Below are 13,364 nucleotides of genomic sequence, written 5' to 3' on the forward strand. Positions count from 1 at the left end.
GGGGCCTCCTAGACTTCTGAGGCCTGCCTCCCTGGGGTAAAATCACACCCCGTGCTGCTCTCTTCTAGTCCATGGTAGGGTGGGTGATTCAGGTCCTGGAACCTTTACGAGGTTGGGGATCGGGATGTGTTGTGGAGGGGTCACGATCTTGAGCCCTGCTGGATCTTCCCATCAGCTCCGCTTGTCGGTTTCAGAACAACTCCACTGCTGACGAGTACGCGGTAGACATCATGGGCAAACTGCTCTGCCACTTGCCGGCAGCCGTCCTCCACCGCGGTGTCTCTGCCCCGGCCTGGGCCACAGCCCTGCACGGGCTCAGAGACTGCCCAGACCTCAGCCCCGAGCAGAAGGCTGCCGTGAGGCTCAGGCTCCTGGAACAGCGCGGGTGAGGAGGGGCCAGGCTCGGCCCCGGGGGGTGGGGAGGGTGGGGGGCTGAGCACTGCACAAGGGGCACCGAACCCTGGTGCTCCTGCCCTCCAAACAAGAGAGTCTCCGGCTTAGGACAAGGTTAGCCGCTTTCGTTTATTCTAGAAATGTGACCTTTCTTTTTTGGGCCTCAGATGCCCTGTGAAGTGAGGACAGTAGCCGCTCAGCAGGCCTCCGTGATTGTCACCAGTACGTCTTGGCACATTTAAGGACAGGAGTTTTGAAAAGATGGCACCTTACGAATGCAAGGAGGTGCATCCTTATTCTTGGGTAGTAACAACAACAAACAGTAACAATAACGCAGATGATCAAAGCATTGTCAGCTCTGGGTCCGGGGCAGCTCTGGGCGGGGGAGGGGACGGACACAGAACTGTTTTTTCTCGTGTAGAGTCTTCTCAAGTTGGGGCGGGTATTTGAGTAGGACCTAGCCATCAGTCAGCGGTTAAAGACAGCAGATGTTTCTGGAGTAATTGCTCTGTCCCAGGCACATGGGACATGGACTGGAGAGGCCGACTCCTTGGGTTCAAGTTCTGTGTACACGGTGGTACGCTCTATTGTCTATGTGACCTGGGGAAAGCTACTTGATCTTTTGGCACTTTAATTTCTACATCTGTAGAATGGGGACAGTAATGGAAGAGGAAGGACAGGCTGTGCTGTTAGTGACAGAAGTTCAACAATTCAAGCTAAAAAAGAAGTGGGAGTTTATTGAGTTCAGAAACAGAATGTAATGGAAAACTCCAGGGCTATACTTCAGGCCTGACTGGATCCAGAGGCTCAAGTGATGTTGTCGGGAATATGCTCCTCCCAGCCCTCAGCTCTGTGTTCCTTGGTGTGGCCTCTATTCTCTCCACCTGGTAATGGGAACAACTTCCAGGATTCTCTTTACTGCCAGAGATACCAGGAGGAAGAGGGCTTCTCCAGTAGTTCCAACAAAATTCCCAAGGGTGACCTGGTGTCCTGTATGTGCTACCCTGCATCACATGCCTGTTCTCTTGGTCAGGGAAGTGGGACTTGCCCAGGTATGAAGTTGGTCTGTTCCTGCAAGAAAAGGATGCTGGGAGACAGAGAAAACAGCACGGTGTTTCGGATGACTGCTTATCCTCTTTTCCTAGACTTCCCCAGAACTGGACGGCCGAGACGACAAAGGACTTGGGACCCTTTCTAGTACTTTTTTCAGGAGACGAATTAAGCTCTGTTGCCACAAAGGTACCTCTCTGTTCCATCTTTGGAAGGCCGAAGGGGTTTGAAGGGGAGAGAAAGTGTGGTCAGTTATATACCCCCTTGGGTTTACTGCCTGTTTGCTTTCTGGAACCTTCTTCCCTGCCTCAAAGGGCTCAGATGTTTCCAGCTCTGCTCCAGGATGCCCAAGGTTTGGGAAAAGGGAGTGAGACAGCAGCGAAACCAACTCTGGGCTTTTCACATGGCCCTCCGTCCGGGCAGACGTGCCCAGACTGGGAGCTGTAGGTCAGTTACCACCCTGCTATCTGTGTGCTCCCCACATGCATGCCTGTTTGAGGGCTAACATTCAGCAGTGCTGTATACACATGCACACGTATGTCCAGTGTGTGCAGTCCCACGTGCAAACACATTTAATCCAGAACCAAATCCTTATGGAGCATTGCCTTTGGGCACACACTTTGCTTGGAGCAACTCTCCAGAAGTTAGACAGCGTAGTCCAAGAGCTGTGCCAAACAGGTACAAATTTGTCATCGTTTTGCTGTATAATCAAGCCACGTGATCTCATTGGCATGCAACAATAAGTATTAATTTCTTGAGGACTGGTCTGTGGGTCACCGGGACTGCTCTGCTTCCAGAGTCTGCTTCTGGGGCTCAGGCTACCTGGCGCTTGTTCTTCATGCCATGGAGGTCTGAAACTCCAGAGGAGTTTTGAAAATGACCTGGGAAGGTCATTTTCCACTGGCCGAAGCAAGTCACATGGCCAAGCTCAACCTCAGAGGGGCAGGAAGTAGTCTCCTTCATGCAGAAGTGGAGAGTGGGGAGGGAGTAGGTATTTGCTGGACGAGACTCAGATGGACTGCAAGGCACATCCACACGCTCTCATCCCCATACGTGCGCGTGCAAGATGTGCATTGTCACACGTGCTCAGCAGAACCTGAACACAGAGCGTGTCACCCAGGTTCACACACAGCGTACATTCCAGTGTCCAGGCATGGTAAAATCGTCTTCTGGGGTGTCCATATGGTCATAAGTAGCAGATGCATGTATATTATATACTTATCTAATCTTCTAAAGATCAACTTTTGAAATTGAAAAAGCTTTATCTCAATACGGTTAAATCTCAGAAACAGCGCAGGGTTAAAAAAGGTGAGTTGCAAAAGAGTACATATAGTAGGATACTAAATAAATGAGCAAATATTAGTTAAATTAAAATTTTTTTTCACTATGAAAATGCTTTAATGGTGGTGGTTTTTTTTTTTTATCATGAAAATAGTTACATTAATTTTAAGCACATGCAAAAACAGTTCTAGATGTAAGTCAAGTTTAGAAGTGCATGAGAATGGTTAATGCCAAATTTAGGGTGCTGGTTACTTCTGGGGAAGGAAGGACACCAAAGACGGAGGGAAGGACCAATCAACTATATTTGTGATCTTTTATTTCTTAAGTTAGGTGTGGGTACATGGCTGTTGTGTTGTATTATTCTACTTTTTTTAATGACTGAAATATTTAATAAGAGAAGTAATACATGCTCCTGGTTAAGGCATTTCAACTATACCAAAAGCTACAGGATGACAGCAAGTTTCTCCTCCACCGCCACTTCTAGGTCCCCAGCCTGTCTCCCCAGAGGTGATCATTCCTCCCAGATTCTTCTGCATCCTTTCAGGAAAATCCTCCTCCTACTTATGTATGTTCTTCCCTTTAAAAATATAGAATGGAAAATACCATTCACTCTGCTGTGCATTTTGCTTTTTAAAAGTTAACTATGTCTCTTGTGAGTTGCTTGTGACCATAACTGCACATGACAATCACTGGAGAGATTCTAAAAGGACACCTACATGGCCCCCACCCCAGGCCAATGGTCTTAGAATCTTTGGGGTGGGGCCTGGTGTCCGGAGGTTTCCCAGGTGATTGTCACCTACAGCCAGGATGGGGAACAACTGGTTTAGAGTGGGACACTAATTCTGAAGGTTAGAATTGAAAGAGGAGCTATTATAACCTAGTGGCTTTCTCTTTGGACAGAGTGGGACCCAGTGATGCATAGCTGTGTGAGAGAGTGTGATAAATGCTCTGGACTCATTGTCGGGCCTACCAATAATATCCTGGGTCTTGACAAATCACACTGGTTCTAGATGAGAAATGGCACCTTCTCCAGGGCAACTGGAAGCTCCCTCGTTGCTAGTCTCCACTCAGAATTAGAGACCATCCTCTCTTTCTACTTAAAAAAAAAAAAAAAAAAAAAAAAAAAAAAGATTTATTTAATTATTTGAGAGAGAGAGAGAAAAAGAGCATGAGGAAGGAGGGAAGGGGCAGAGGGAGAGGGAGAGAGAGAGAAAATCTCAAGCAGACTCCCCGCTGAGCACGGAGCCCAGTCCCACAACCACGAGATCACAACCTGAGCCAAAATCAAGAGTCGGACGCTCAACCCACCAAGCCACCCAGGTGCCCCCTCTCTTTTTCCTTTTTATGATGAATGTAAAGTTTAATAAAAATTTAAAAACAATACCAGACCAAAACGGGGTAGGATCCCCTACATTTTTTATAGATCTTATCAGGTTGCTCCGGTAATTCTGTACCATTTAACAGTCCCATAGAAGAATTAGTGTGCATATTTACTGCATTTTGCTCAACATTAAGTGTTATCACTTCATCTTATTTTTAGGTATTCTCACTTTCTTTTATTTTTGGTAATCAGATGGGTGAAAAACAATATATACTTGTGGTATTGAACATTTAGTGGATTGCTAATGGGGTTAAGTATTATTTTGTATGATTCTTTGTGGAGACCAAGTTAGTTGAGCTAGGGGATGCAATTATGTAAGAAGCTGCTATAGAAAAAACACAACCCCCGAGGGAGGGAGTAAGTAGTATCATAGTGTAAATCTGTGTTTAATGTGCTTTAATTATTATTTGTTTCTCCTTCCTCTTCTCTCCTGCACACAGTTTCCAGATATCCTTCAGCAGACAGCTTCCAAGATAGCTGGGACCTTGCCCCCCGAAGAATTCCTCTGGGCTGTCTTTGACTCTGTCCGGAACAGCAATGAGAAGAGCCCCAGCTCTGCCCCCAGCCCCGGTGAGTGTTTCCGGGGTGTCCCAGCTGGAGCTGAGTAGCAGGTGTTTGGCCTCAGTCCCTGGCATCCAGAGGCCTCCTTTGTCCAGGGGATTGGATGCAATGTTGGCAAAGCATCATGGCAAAAAGCCACAGGCCAAAGAATGACCCCTGTAGTAAAGTGATTTGGAATCACGTCTTATGCTCCTTACCCAGGCCAGTCAGTTAAACGGTGATTACGTGGCAACAAACATTTCAAAAGAATTGACTTAAAGGGTGTAAATGGCTGAGTGACGGTGTATTGCAGTGCTGGGGCCAGGCTGTGAACCCTGGGTCTGTTGCTTACTGGCTGTGGGACTTTGGGTAAGCCCTTTACCTCTCTGTGCCTCTGTGTTCATCCTCTGTAAGATGGGGAGAATGAAAGTCCCGATCTCCTTAGGTTGTTATGAGGGTTAGTGGATTGAAACCTGTAAAGGTGTTCACAACAGTGCCGGGCAATGTAGGAAATGTTCCATAGGTGTTAGCTCTTTTTATGATTTTGTGCACCCACTGAGCACACTGGAGTCCAATGAGTTGCCATTGAGACTTGTACCAAGCAGGAGGGGACAAGGTTAATCAGACCCAATCATAATTGTAATAAGAATAGCTGGCAGTCAGTGCTTGCTTGCTTTCTTGCAAAAAATAATTATTGAGCACCGACTGTGTGGACAAAACAGACAAAAATCCCTGTCCTCAGAGGACTACTTTCAAGGGGTTGGGCCGTGGGGGTGGGTGCCCGACAATGAATCACACACACAGTAAGTAAAAGACATAGTATTTTGGGGTATGGTAAGTGCCAAGAAGGAAAATAAAGCAAGGCAAGGAAGGGGTCAGGGAGTGGGGGGTGGGAGGTTATAATTTGCAAAGAGAACCGTGGAGGTAGGTTTCACTGAGAAGGGGACATTTTGGGAAAGCCCTGGGGATCGTGAGCGTGGGCTGCTTGGACATGTGGCGTTGCAGTCTTCCAGGCAAATGGAAGTGTAACAGGAACAGAAAGGAATGGGACATGAGAGGCCAGTGTGACTGGAGTGCACGAGAGACAAGGCCACATGGGGCCTTATAAAGGAAGCCCTAAGGACTTTGTCTTTGTCTTTGGGTTGGGGTCTCATGGAGGCACCAAGCAAAGAAGTGTCATGATCTGATTTATGTTTATCTCGGGTGGTCCTCTCTCCGTGCACCCCTGTCCTGTGATGTGGGTGCTGTGCTTGCTTCCCTTTTCTTGACACGGGAAACTGAGCTTTAGAGAGAGATTAAGAGACTTGGCCAAAGTCAAGAAGTGAGCAATGGCAGCTCCTGGATCTGTGCCCAGAGCTGGTGGCGATCGCCATTAGCTCCTCCTGCTCTCACAGCCCAGCAGTCACTTGTCACATGGCAGCCCACCTGCTCTGTGCGTGCGGGCACGCAAAAGTAAGACTCGCCACACTCTGGGGAGGACCCTCTGTTAGGACTGCATCATCGGAGTTTTCTTCCATGGTTCTGGATATTCATTATTGCTGTGCTTATAGTAATTAATGGCATAGCAGAATTACTAGTTGGTTTCATTTTAGTTAATTTGTGTGTTGATTCATTCAACCAATATTTGCTAAACACCTACTGTGTGCCAGGCAGGGACCACAGCAGGATAAGACCAAGTCCCCGCCACACGGTATAACCATTTTGTTCCTCTCTAATTCTGTACTATCACTGGATCCTGTTGTCATTGGAAAGTGGGGGTGGAGTGGGGGAGTCTAGGAAGGATGTGTCTTTTGTGGTAAAGATGCTTGAGGACCACACGTGGCAACCTCAATCTGGTCCACTTTCACCTCTTGACTGGAGTCCAATGAGTTGCCATTGAGAGGCAGTGAGAACGGAGTGGCCACAGGGCTTGGTAATGTTCTGGCTCAGGTGGTGCTGGTGAGTCTGTGAGCCTCAGAGGTGGACGGCTGCTAAGCCAGGAAAGCCAGGATTGTTCTTCAGACAAGGAGCCTTGGGGGAGCATCTGGGTGGCTCAGTTGGTTTAGCGTCTGCCTTTGGCTTAGGTCATGATCCCAGGGTCCTGGGATCGAGCCCCACATCTGGCTCTCTGCTCAGTGGGGAGTCTGCTTCTCCTTCTCACTCTTCCTCGGTGCTTGCTCTCTCTATACATCTCTCTCAAATAAATGAATTTAAAAAAGAAAAGAAGGGGCACCTGGGTGGCTCAGTCGTTAAGCGTCTGCCTTCGGCTCAGGTCATGATCCCAGGGTCCTGGGATCGAGCCCCGTGTCGGGCTCCCTGCTCTGAGGGAAGCCTGCTTCTCCCTCTCCCACTCCCCCTGCTTGTGTTCCCTCTCTCGCTGTGTCTCTCTCTGTCAAATAAATAAAATCTTTGGGGCGCCTGGGTGGCTCAGATGGTTAAGCGTCTGCCTTCGGCTCAGGTCATGATCTCAGGGTCCTGGGATCGAGTCCCGCATCGGGCTTCCTGCTCCTTGGGAGCCTGCTTCTCCCTCTGCCTCTCTCTCTCTCTCTCTCTCTGTCTCTCATGAATAAATAAATAAAATCTTTAAAAAAAAAATAAATAAATAAAATCTTTAAAAAAAAAGAAAAGAAAAGGAGCCTTGGGTTTTCTCCCAGGTTGAGCACATTGGGGAGAAGTATCTCATTTGTGTGTTGATGATGTTAACTGGTTTGACCAGGTGATGTTCAACTTAGTCAAAGACTGAAATGGATGGGTTTTCTCCTGTTGCAAAGGAAAATGCAAGAGGCCCATTTCTCCTCTTTCCCAGAAAGTGGGAAGACCATAGCCTCCATGATGGCAAATCGTTCTTCCTTCCCACACTTAAAGATTCTATTTATTTATTTGAGGGAGAGAACGGGCGCAAGCACGCACACACAAGCGGTGAGTGGCAGGCAGAGGGAGAAGCAGACTCCCTGCTGAGCAGGGAGTCCAGTGTGGGACTCGATCCCAGGACCCTGGGATCATGACGTGAGCCGAAGGCAGACGCTTAACCCACTGAGCCACCCAGGCACCCCACCCTTAACCACACTTAAATAGGACTGTTTCTTCCTCGTAATTCTGGAAGCCTTAACTCTGGGTTGCAAACAAATGCGAGGTGGCAGCTGCTGGTAATAGAACTAATGAAAATAGCTTACAAGTACTGAGTGCTTACTGTATACCTAGCTTCGTTCTAAGTGCTTCATATATAATACATTTAATCCTTCCAAAAATCTGATGAGATAATTTTATCCTCATTTTACTGACGAGGGAGCTGAGGCAGAGAGGGGTTAAATAGTTTTGGATTTGAATCGGAAGCCAGAACTGTTCACCACCAGCTCCCACTGTCCTCCAGGCAATTTGGGGCCCCACTGTAATGTCACAGAGCTCCTACCGTGTGCATGTGGCTGTGCAAAAAGTTGGCATTTCCGTGATTTTGTTACCAGATAATTAGCAAGAAGTGGCCGAAGCGGGATTCAGGCTGCTCCCTGCGTCCCTGCTCTCAGTGTCTATGCTACGCTGCCTCTCGTGAATAAATCCACCCGGACAAGGAGATTACTCATTTCAATAAAGACTAACATTCCCTGAAGCTCTCTTTCCTCTGTTCCTCCCCGTTCTTGAGGTTGCCATGGAGTCATGGCTCCTTCTTCTGGTGACATCTTCAAGTTGGCGGAAGCCAATGCCTGCTGGGCCCCCCAGGACCTGCTCTGCATGGAGGAACACACGTTCATCAGGAACGTGGAGCTTCTGGGGGCCGTCAGGGGTTTCAGCCCCCCTCAGCTGATGACCCTAAAGGAGAAGGCAGTGCAGGTAAAGCCCACCTCAGGGAGGGAGTTTGCAAGAGAGGGAAACCCCAGCATAACGGTCCCAGCACTTCTGTGTGTACAACCCACCTCAGGGAGTTTTCACGTGCGTTGTGCCATTGTAATTTCTCTGTGTCAACTCGGTGCCATAGGCGTGCACTCCACATCCGAGAAATTTCTAGTTCCTCCCTCTCAGGGCTGTAGCAGAGAACAGAGATGTGTCTTGGCATCTCATGGACACTCAGTAAAAAGTTCTGTGGGTGTTCTGGTGCTTCTGAGACGGTTTCCAGGAATGGTGCCTTTTCTTTCTCCACTTGGAGAACCTCAGTTGCTGCTTACAGCAGATTTTCTCAGAATCCATTGCAAATTTGTCTGAAAACATACCAGGAAGGAGTAAAACGGAGACTACAAGTCTTTTTCCATCTTTATAAAGTTCCCTTTGAGTGGCTTGTTTCAGCCATTTGGATAGTTGTAGAATATCTGGTTATCCTTGTGGGGTTGACATTAAGTTCCTTAAAATTATATTTATAACTCTTTTTTATATAAATGACCCAAGTTTATTGTAGAAAAGTTGGACAAGTAATAAAAAAGAAAATCCGTCATAATCTTCTACCCAGAGATAAGCACTGTTAACTGTTTTGGTATAGTCACCTGAAGCTCCCCAGACTTCTGTGTATGTGTATAAAATGTATTTATATATTTCATGTATACTCACACATATATGTTAGAAAAAAATATCATGCTCACCCACTATTCAATAACTTGCTGTCAACACCCAACAGTATAAATGCATATTTTCCATATCAGAAATATAAATTTATATCAGCGTTTTAAATAGTTATATAATATTTCATATTATGGTTGGTCCTTTTTTTTCTGGTCCTTATTTATTTAGCAAGTTGGTAGACTTTTAGGTTGCTTATATTTTTTTAATGCCTCAAGGTACATATTTTGTACATATTTTGGGGGACATTTGTCTCTCATTATTTACTTAGGCTAAATTCCCAGAGGTGGAAATTTGGGGTCAAAGTGTATAAATATTTTAAAAGCTATTGATACACATAACCAAATTCCCTTCCAAAAATTATGTACTGATTTATATTCTCAATATCAATAAATGAGAGTATCCTTTACCACATATTTTTTCAACACCATAAATGATCATTCTTTTTATTCCTTATCAATATGATCAGCTAACATGGTATTCTTTGATTGTTGTTAATGTAGAACTTAAAAGATTATGACCAAGATTGAACTTTTTTCCATGTCTCTTTCTTCTTTTGTGAATTTCTTGTTCATATCTTTTTTTTCCAAAAATCAGTAAAACTTTATTTGCTTCTATTCTTTCACCATTAGTAGAAAACTGGAGAAAGCAAAAATGTTTTGCGCTTACAAAGATAAATGGCCTCTTTAGCCAGTAAAGATCAAAACCTCAAACTACAATAAGGAAGATAAAATCACTCTCCCCCACATTCCCTGAGTTGTCCTTGTCATCTTAGACAAAACCTTAGTCCACTGGCCAGGGACCCTGTGTGTGGCCAAGTCAAGATGAGGGCCAAGAAATCAGACCAATAAATTCCGGTGATAAATCAATCAATCAATCAATCAATCAATAAATACACACACACATATATATATATATATACACACATATATATACACACATATATATATACAGTTGTAGTCCTTTCCTTATTGATTTATAAGAGAACTTCATATATTAAAGAGATTTACCCTATGTCTGTTTAAAATACTGTTAGTAATGGTCAGTCTAATCTGGATTTTTTTTTCACTTGAAGGTTTGGGACATGCCTTCTTACTGGAAAGAATACCATATCACCTCCCTGGGGCGCATTGCTCTGGCTCTTAATGAGAGTGAGCTGCAGCAGCTGGATCTCAGCTCCATTGATACCGTGGCTTCCCTAAGCCGGCAGACCGAATGGACCCCAGGACAGGTAGGTAGATGTTGCTTGATCTTTTAAATATTCCATTTCTGTCTTAATTTTGTGTATATTTTCCTTTATGTCCTTGAACATACAGTATTTGTAATAGCTGCTTTAAAATCTTTGCTGCTAATTCTGTCATCAGTTATTTCTGAGTCTGTTTCTATAGACTAATTTTTCTCTTAGTTTTGGGTTATGTATTTTTATTTTATATGCAAGGCTGGTAATTTTGACTGGCTGGCTAATGGGCATTGTGAATTTTATATTTTTTGAGTGCTTGATTTAGTTGTACTCCTTCGAAGGGTATTGGGCTTTGTTCCAGCATATATTCATTCATTCATTCATTCATTCATTCATTCATTCATTTATATTTTTTAAACATTTAAAATTTATTTTATTTATTTTGTTATTAAAGATTTTATTTATTTATTTGACAGAGAGAGATAGAGAGAGTGGGAACATAAGCAGGGGGAGTGGGAGAGGGAGAAGCAGGCTTCCCGCCGAGCAGGGAGCCTGATGTGGGGCTTAATCCCAGGATACTGGGATCATGACCTGAGCTGAAGGCAGACGTTTAACGACTGAGCCACCCAGGTGCCCCTAAACGTTTTTTAAATTTAAATTCAATTAATTAGGGATGCCTGGGTGGCTCAGACGGGTAAGCATCTGCCTTCAGCTCAGGTCATGGTCCTGGGGTCCTGGGATCGAGCCCCACATTGGGCTCCCTGCTCAGCGGGGAGCCTGCTTCTCCCTCTGCCTGTCTCTCCCTCTGCTTGTGCACACGCTCTCTCTCTGACAAATAAAGAAAATCTTTAAAAATAAATAAATAAGTAAATAAATTCAATTAATTAACATATAATGTATTATTGGTTTCAGAGGTAGAGGTCAGTGACTCATTAGTCTTATATAATAAGCAGTGCTGGGACGCCTGGGTGGCCCGGTGGGTTAAGCATCTGCCTTCGGCTCAGGTCATGATCCCAGGATCCTGGGATCGAGTCCCACATCGGGCTCCCTGCTCAGCAAAGAGCCTGCTTCTCCCTCTCCCTCTGCTTCTCCCCCTGCTTGTTCTCTCTCTCTCTCTGTCAAATAAATAAAATCTTTAAAAAAAAAAAATAATAATAACCAGTGCTCATTACATCACATGCCCTCCTTAATGTCCATCACCCAGTACCCCATCCCTCCAGTCCCCTCCCCTCCAGCAACCCTCAGTTTGTTTCCTATGACTAAGAGTCTCTTATGGTTTGTCTCCCTCTCTGGTTTCATCTTGTTTTATTTTTTCCTCTCTTCCCCTATGATTCTCTGTTTTGTTTCTTAGATTCCATGTATCAGTGAGATCATATGATAATTGTCTTTCTCTAATTGACTTATTTCGCTTAGCATAATACTCTCCAGTTCCATCCATGTCATTGCAAATGGCAAGATTTCAATTTTTGATGGCTGAGTAATGTTCCATTGTATATATATATACACCACATCTTCTTTTTCCATTCATCTGTTGGTGGACACCTGGGCTCTTTCCATAGTTTGCCTATTGTGGACATTGCTGCTATGAACATTGGGGTGGATGTGCCCCTTAGGATTACTACTGGCATACATTTAAATTACTTTCAAATCAGTCTGATCCTTTTGAGGCTTCCTTTTAAAAAAATTAATTAATTAATTAAAATTTTTAAAAAGATTTTATTTATTTATTTGAGAGAGAGCAGAGCGAGAGAGAGAGAGAGAGATTGAGAGAGAGAGCACCAGTGGGGGTGGAAGGGCAGAGGGAGGAGAAGAGGGCTCCCCTCCGAGCAGGGAGCCCGACGTGGGTCTGGATCCCAGGACCCTGGGATCATGACCTGAGCCAAAGGCAGGCGCTTCACCGACTGAGCCACCCAGGCGCCCCAAGTCTTCCTTTTGAGGATTATTAGGGTAAATCCAGAGTGACCTTTATTGTGTAGTTAACTTATCTCCATTATTCAGACTGATTCTACTGGAGACTCTGCCTAATGTGCTGTGTATTTCCAGACCCCTCTGTTCTGGCTGGTGGGAATGTGATCTCTTTCCAACTCCATATGAGCTCTGAGAATTGTTCAGCCTATCACTTTCTGATGCGTCTTCCTGATACTTATGTAGATTTCACTCCTGGTCTGTGTGGAGAGGTTAGTACTCAGCCAGATGGGGGAAGACCTCTCTCTCTTCTGCCAAGTTTCTCTTCTGGTGTTCTCTCTCTGAAGTTTTCTACTCTCCAGTACTTTCCCCCACAGATTACAGGTGCCGTGGCTTCTCTGACCTTGGATCTCTATGTTCTCAGCTCAACGGGACCACTGGGTTTGTTTAGGTTCCCTTTCCTGCTCCCTGGCCTGGAAAGTGCTTCTTGGCAGTAAGCAAGGGCAATTTTCAGGCTCTCCTTATTTATGTTCCCTCTTTCAGGATCATAGTCCTGTATTCTCCATTGTCCAGTCTGAATATAGTTGTTTCATAGATTTTGTTCAGTGTTCTCATTGCTTAGGAAGTTGGTTTCTGTGTCAGTTAATCCTTCATGCATTAAAGAAGAAGTTCGCTCCAGAATTTAATTGTTTCAACTGGGAGGGATGTTAACCCACTGTATTGCTAGAAAGGGGAGTCTTAGATGCTCTGTGGTATCTTCATGCTCAGGCAGCCCTCCCTCAGTGGTCAAATTCAACATCGGCTTTACATATTATCTAATTAGCATCCCCATAAAGAAAGAGCCCCTCTTGCATGAATTTTTGAAAAAGCCCCAGCATTGACTCCAATTGTGCAGTTGCCCACCCCAAGCAGTCACTGTGATCAGGAGTAGAATATGTTGGTTGGCTCGGCATGCATCAGGGAGCGGGGTCCTTCTCAACATGACCCTATGAACTGACAGGGGGAACAGAGGGTGGGAGGCTGCATAAGGCCCCCAAAGACATCTATGCCCCAATCCCTGCGAGTTTTGAAGATGTTCCCTTATGTGGCAAAAGGGATTTTACAGATCTGATT

At 45.2% G+C, this 13,364-nt stretch overlaps 1 protein-coding gene across 1 annotated transcript in view; it reads left to right on the top strand.

Moving 5' to 3' along the window:
* Positions 1-13,364, top strand: part of OTOA (otoancorin) — a 62,378-nt gene that overhangs the window by 36,526 nt on the left and 12,488 nt on the right. The window contains 5 exon segments of the mRNA XM_054507549.2: positions 195-385; positions 1,539-1,632; positions 4,546-4,675; positions 8,262-8,449; positions 10,242-10,397. Of these exon segments, the coding sequence (XP_054363524.1) occupies positions 195-385; positions 1,539-1,632; positions 4,546-4,675; positions 8,262-8,449; positions 10,242-10,397 (759 nt within the window).

This window comes from Mirounga angustirostris, unplaced genomic scaffold, assembly GCF_029215605.1.
Source record: "Mirounga angustirostris isolate CCGP_5_RB_7025 unplaced genomic scaffold, mMirAng1.0.hap1 SCAF_5, whole genome shotgun sequence".
NCBI lineage: Eukaryota > Metazoa > Chordata > Mammalia > Carnivora > Phocidae > Mirounga > Mirounga angustirostris.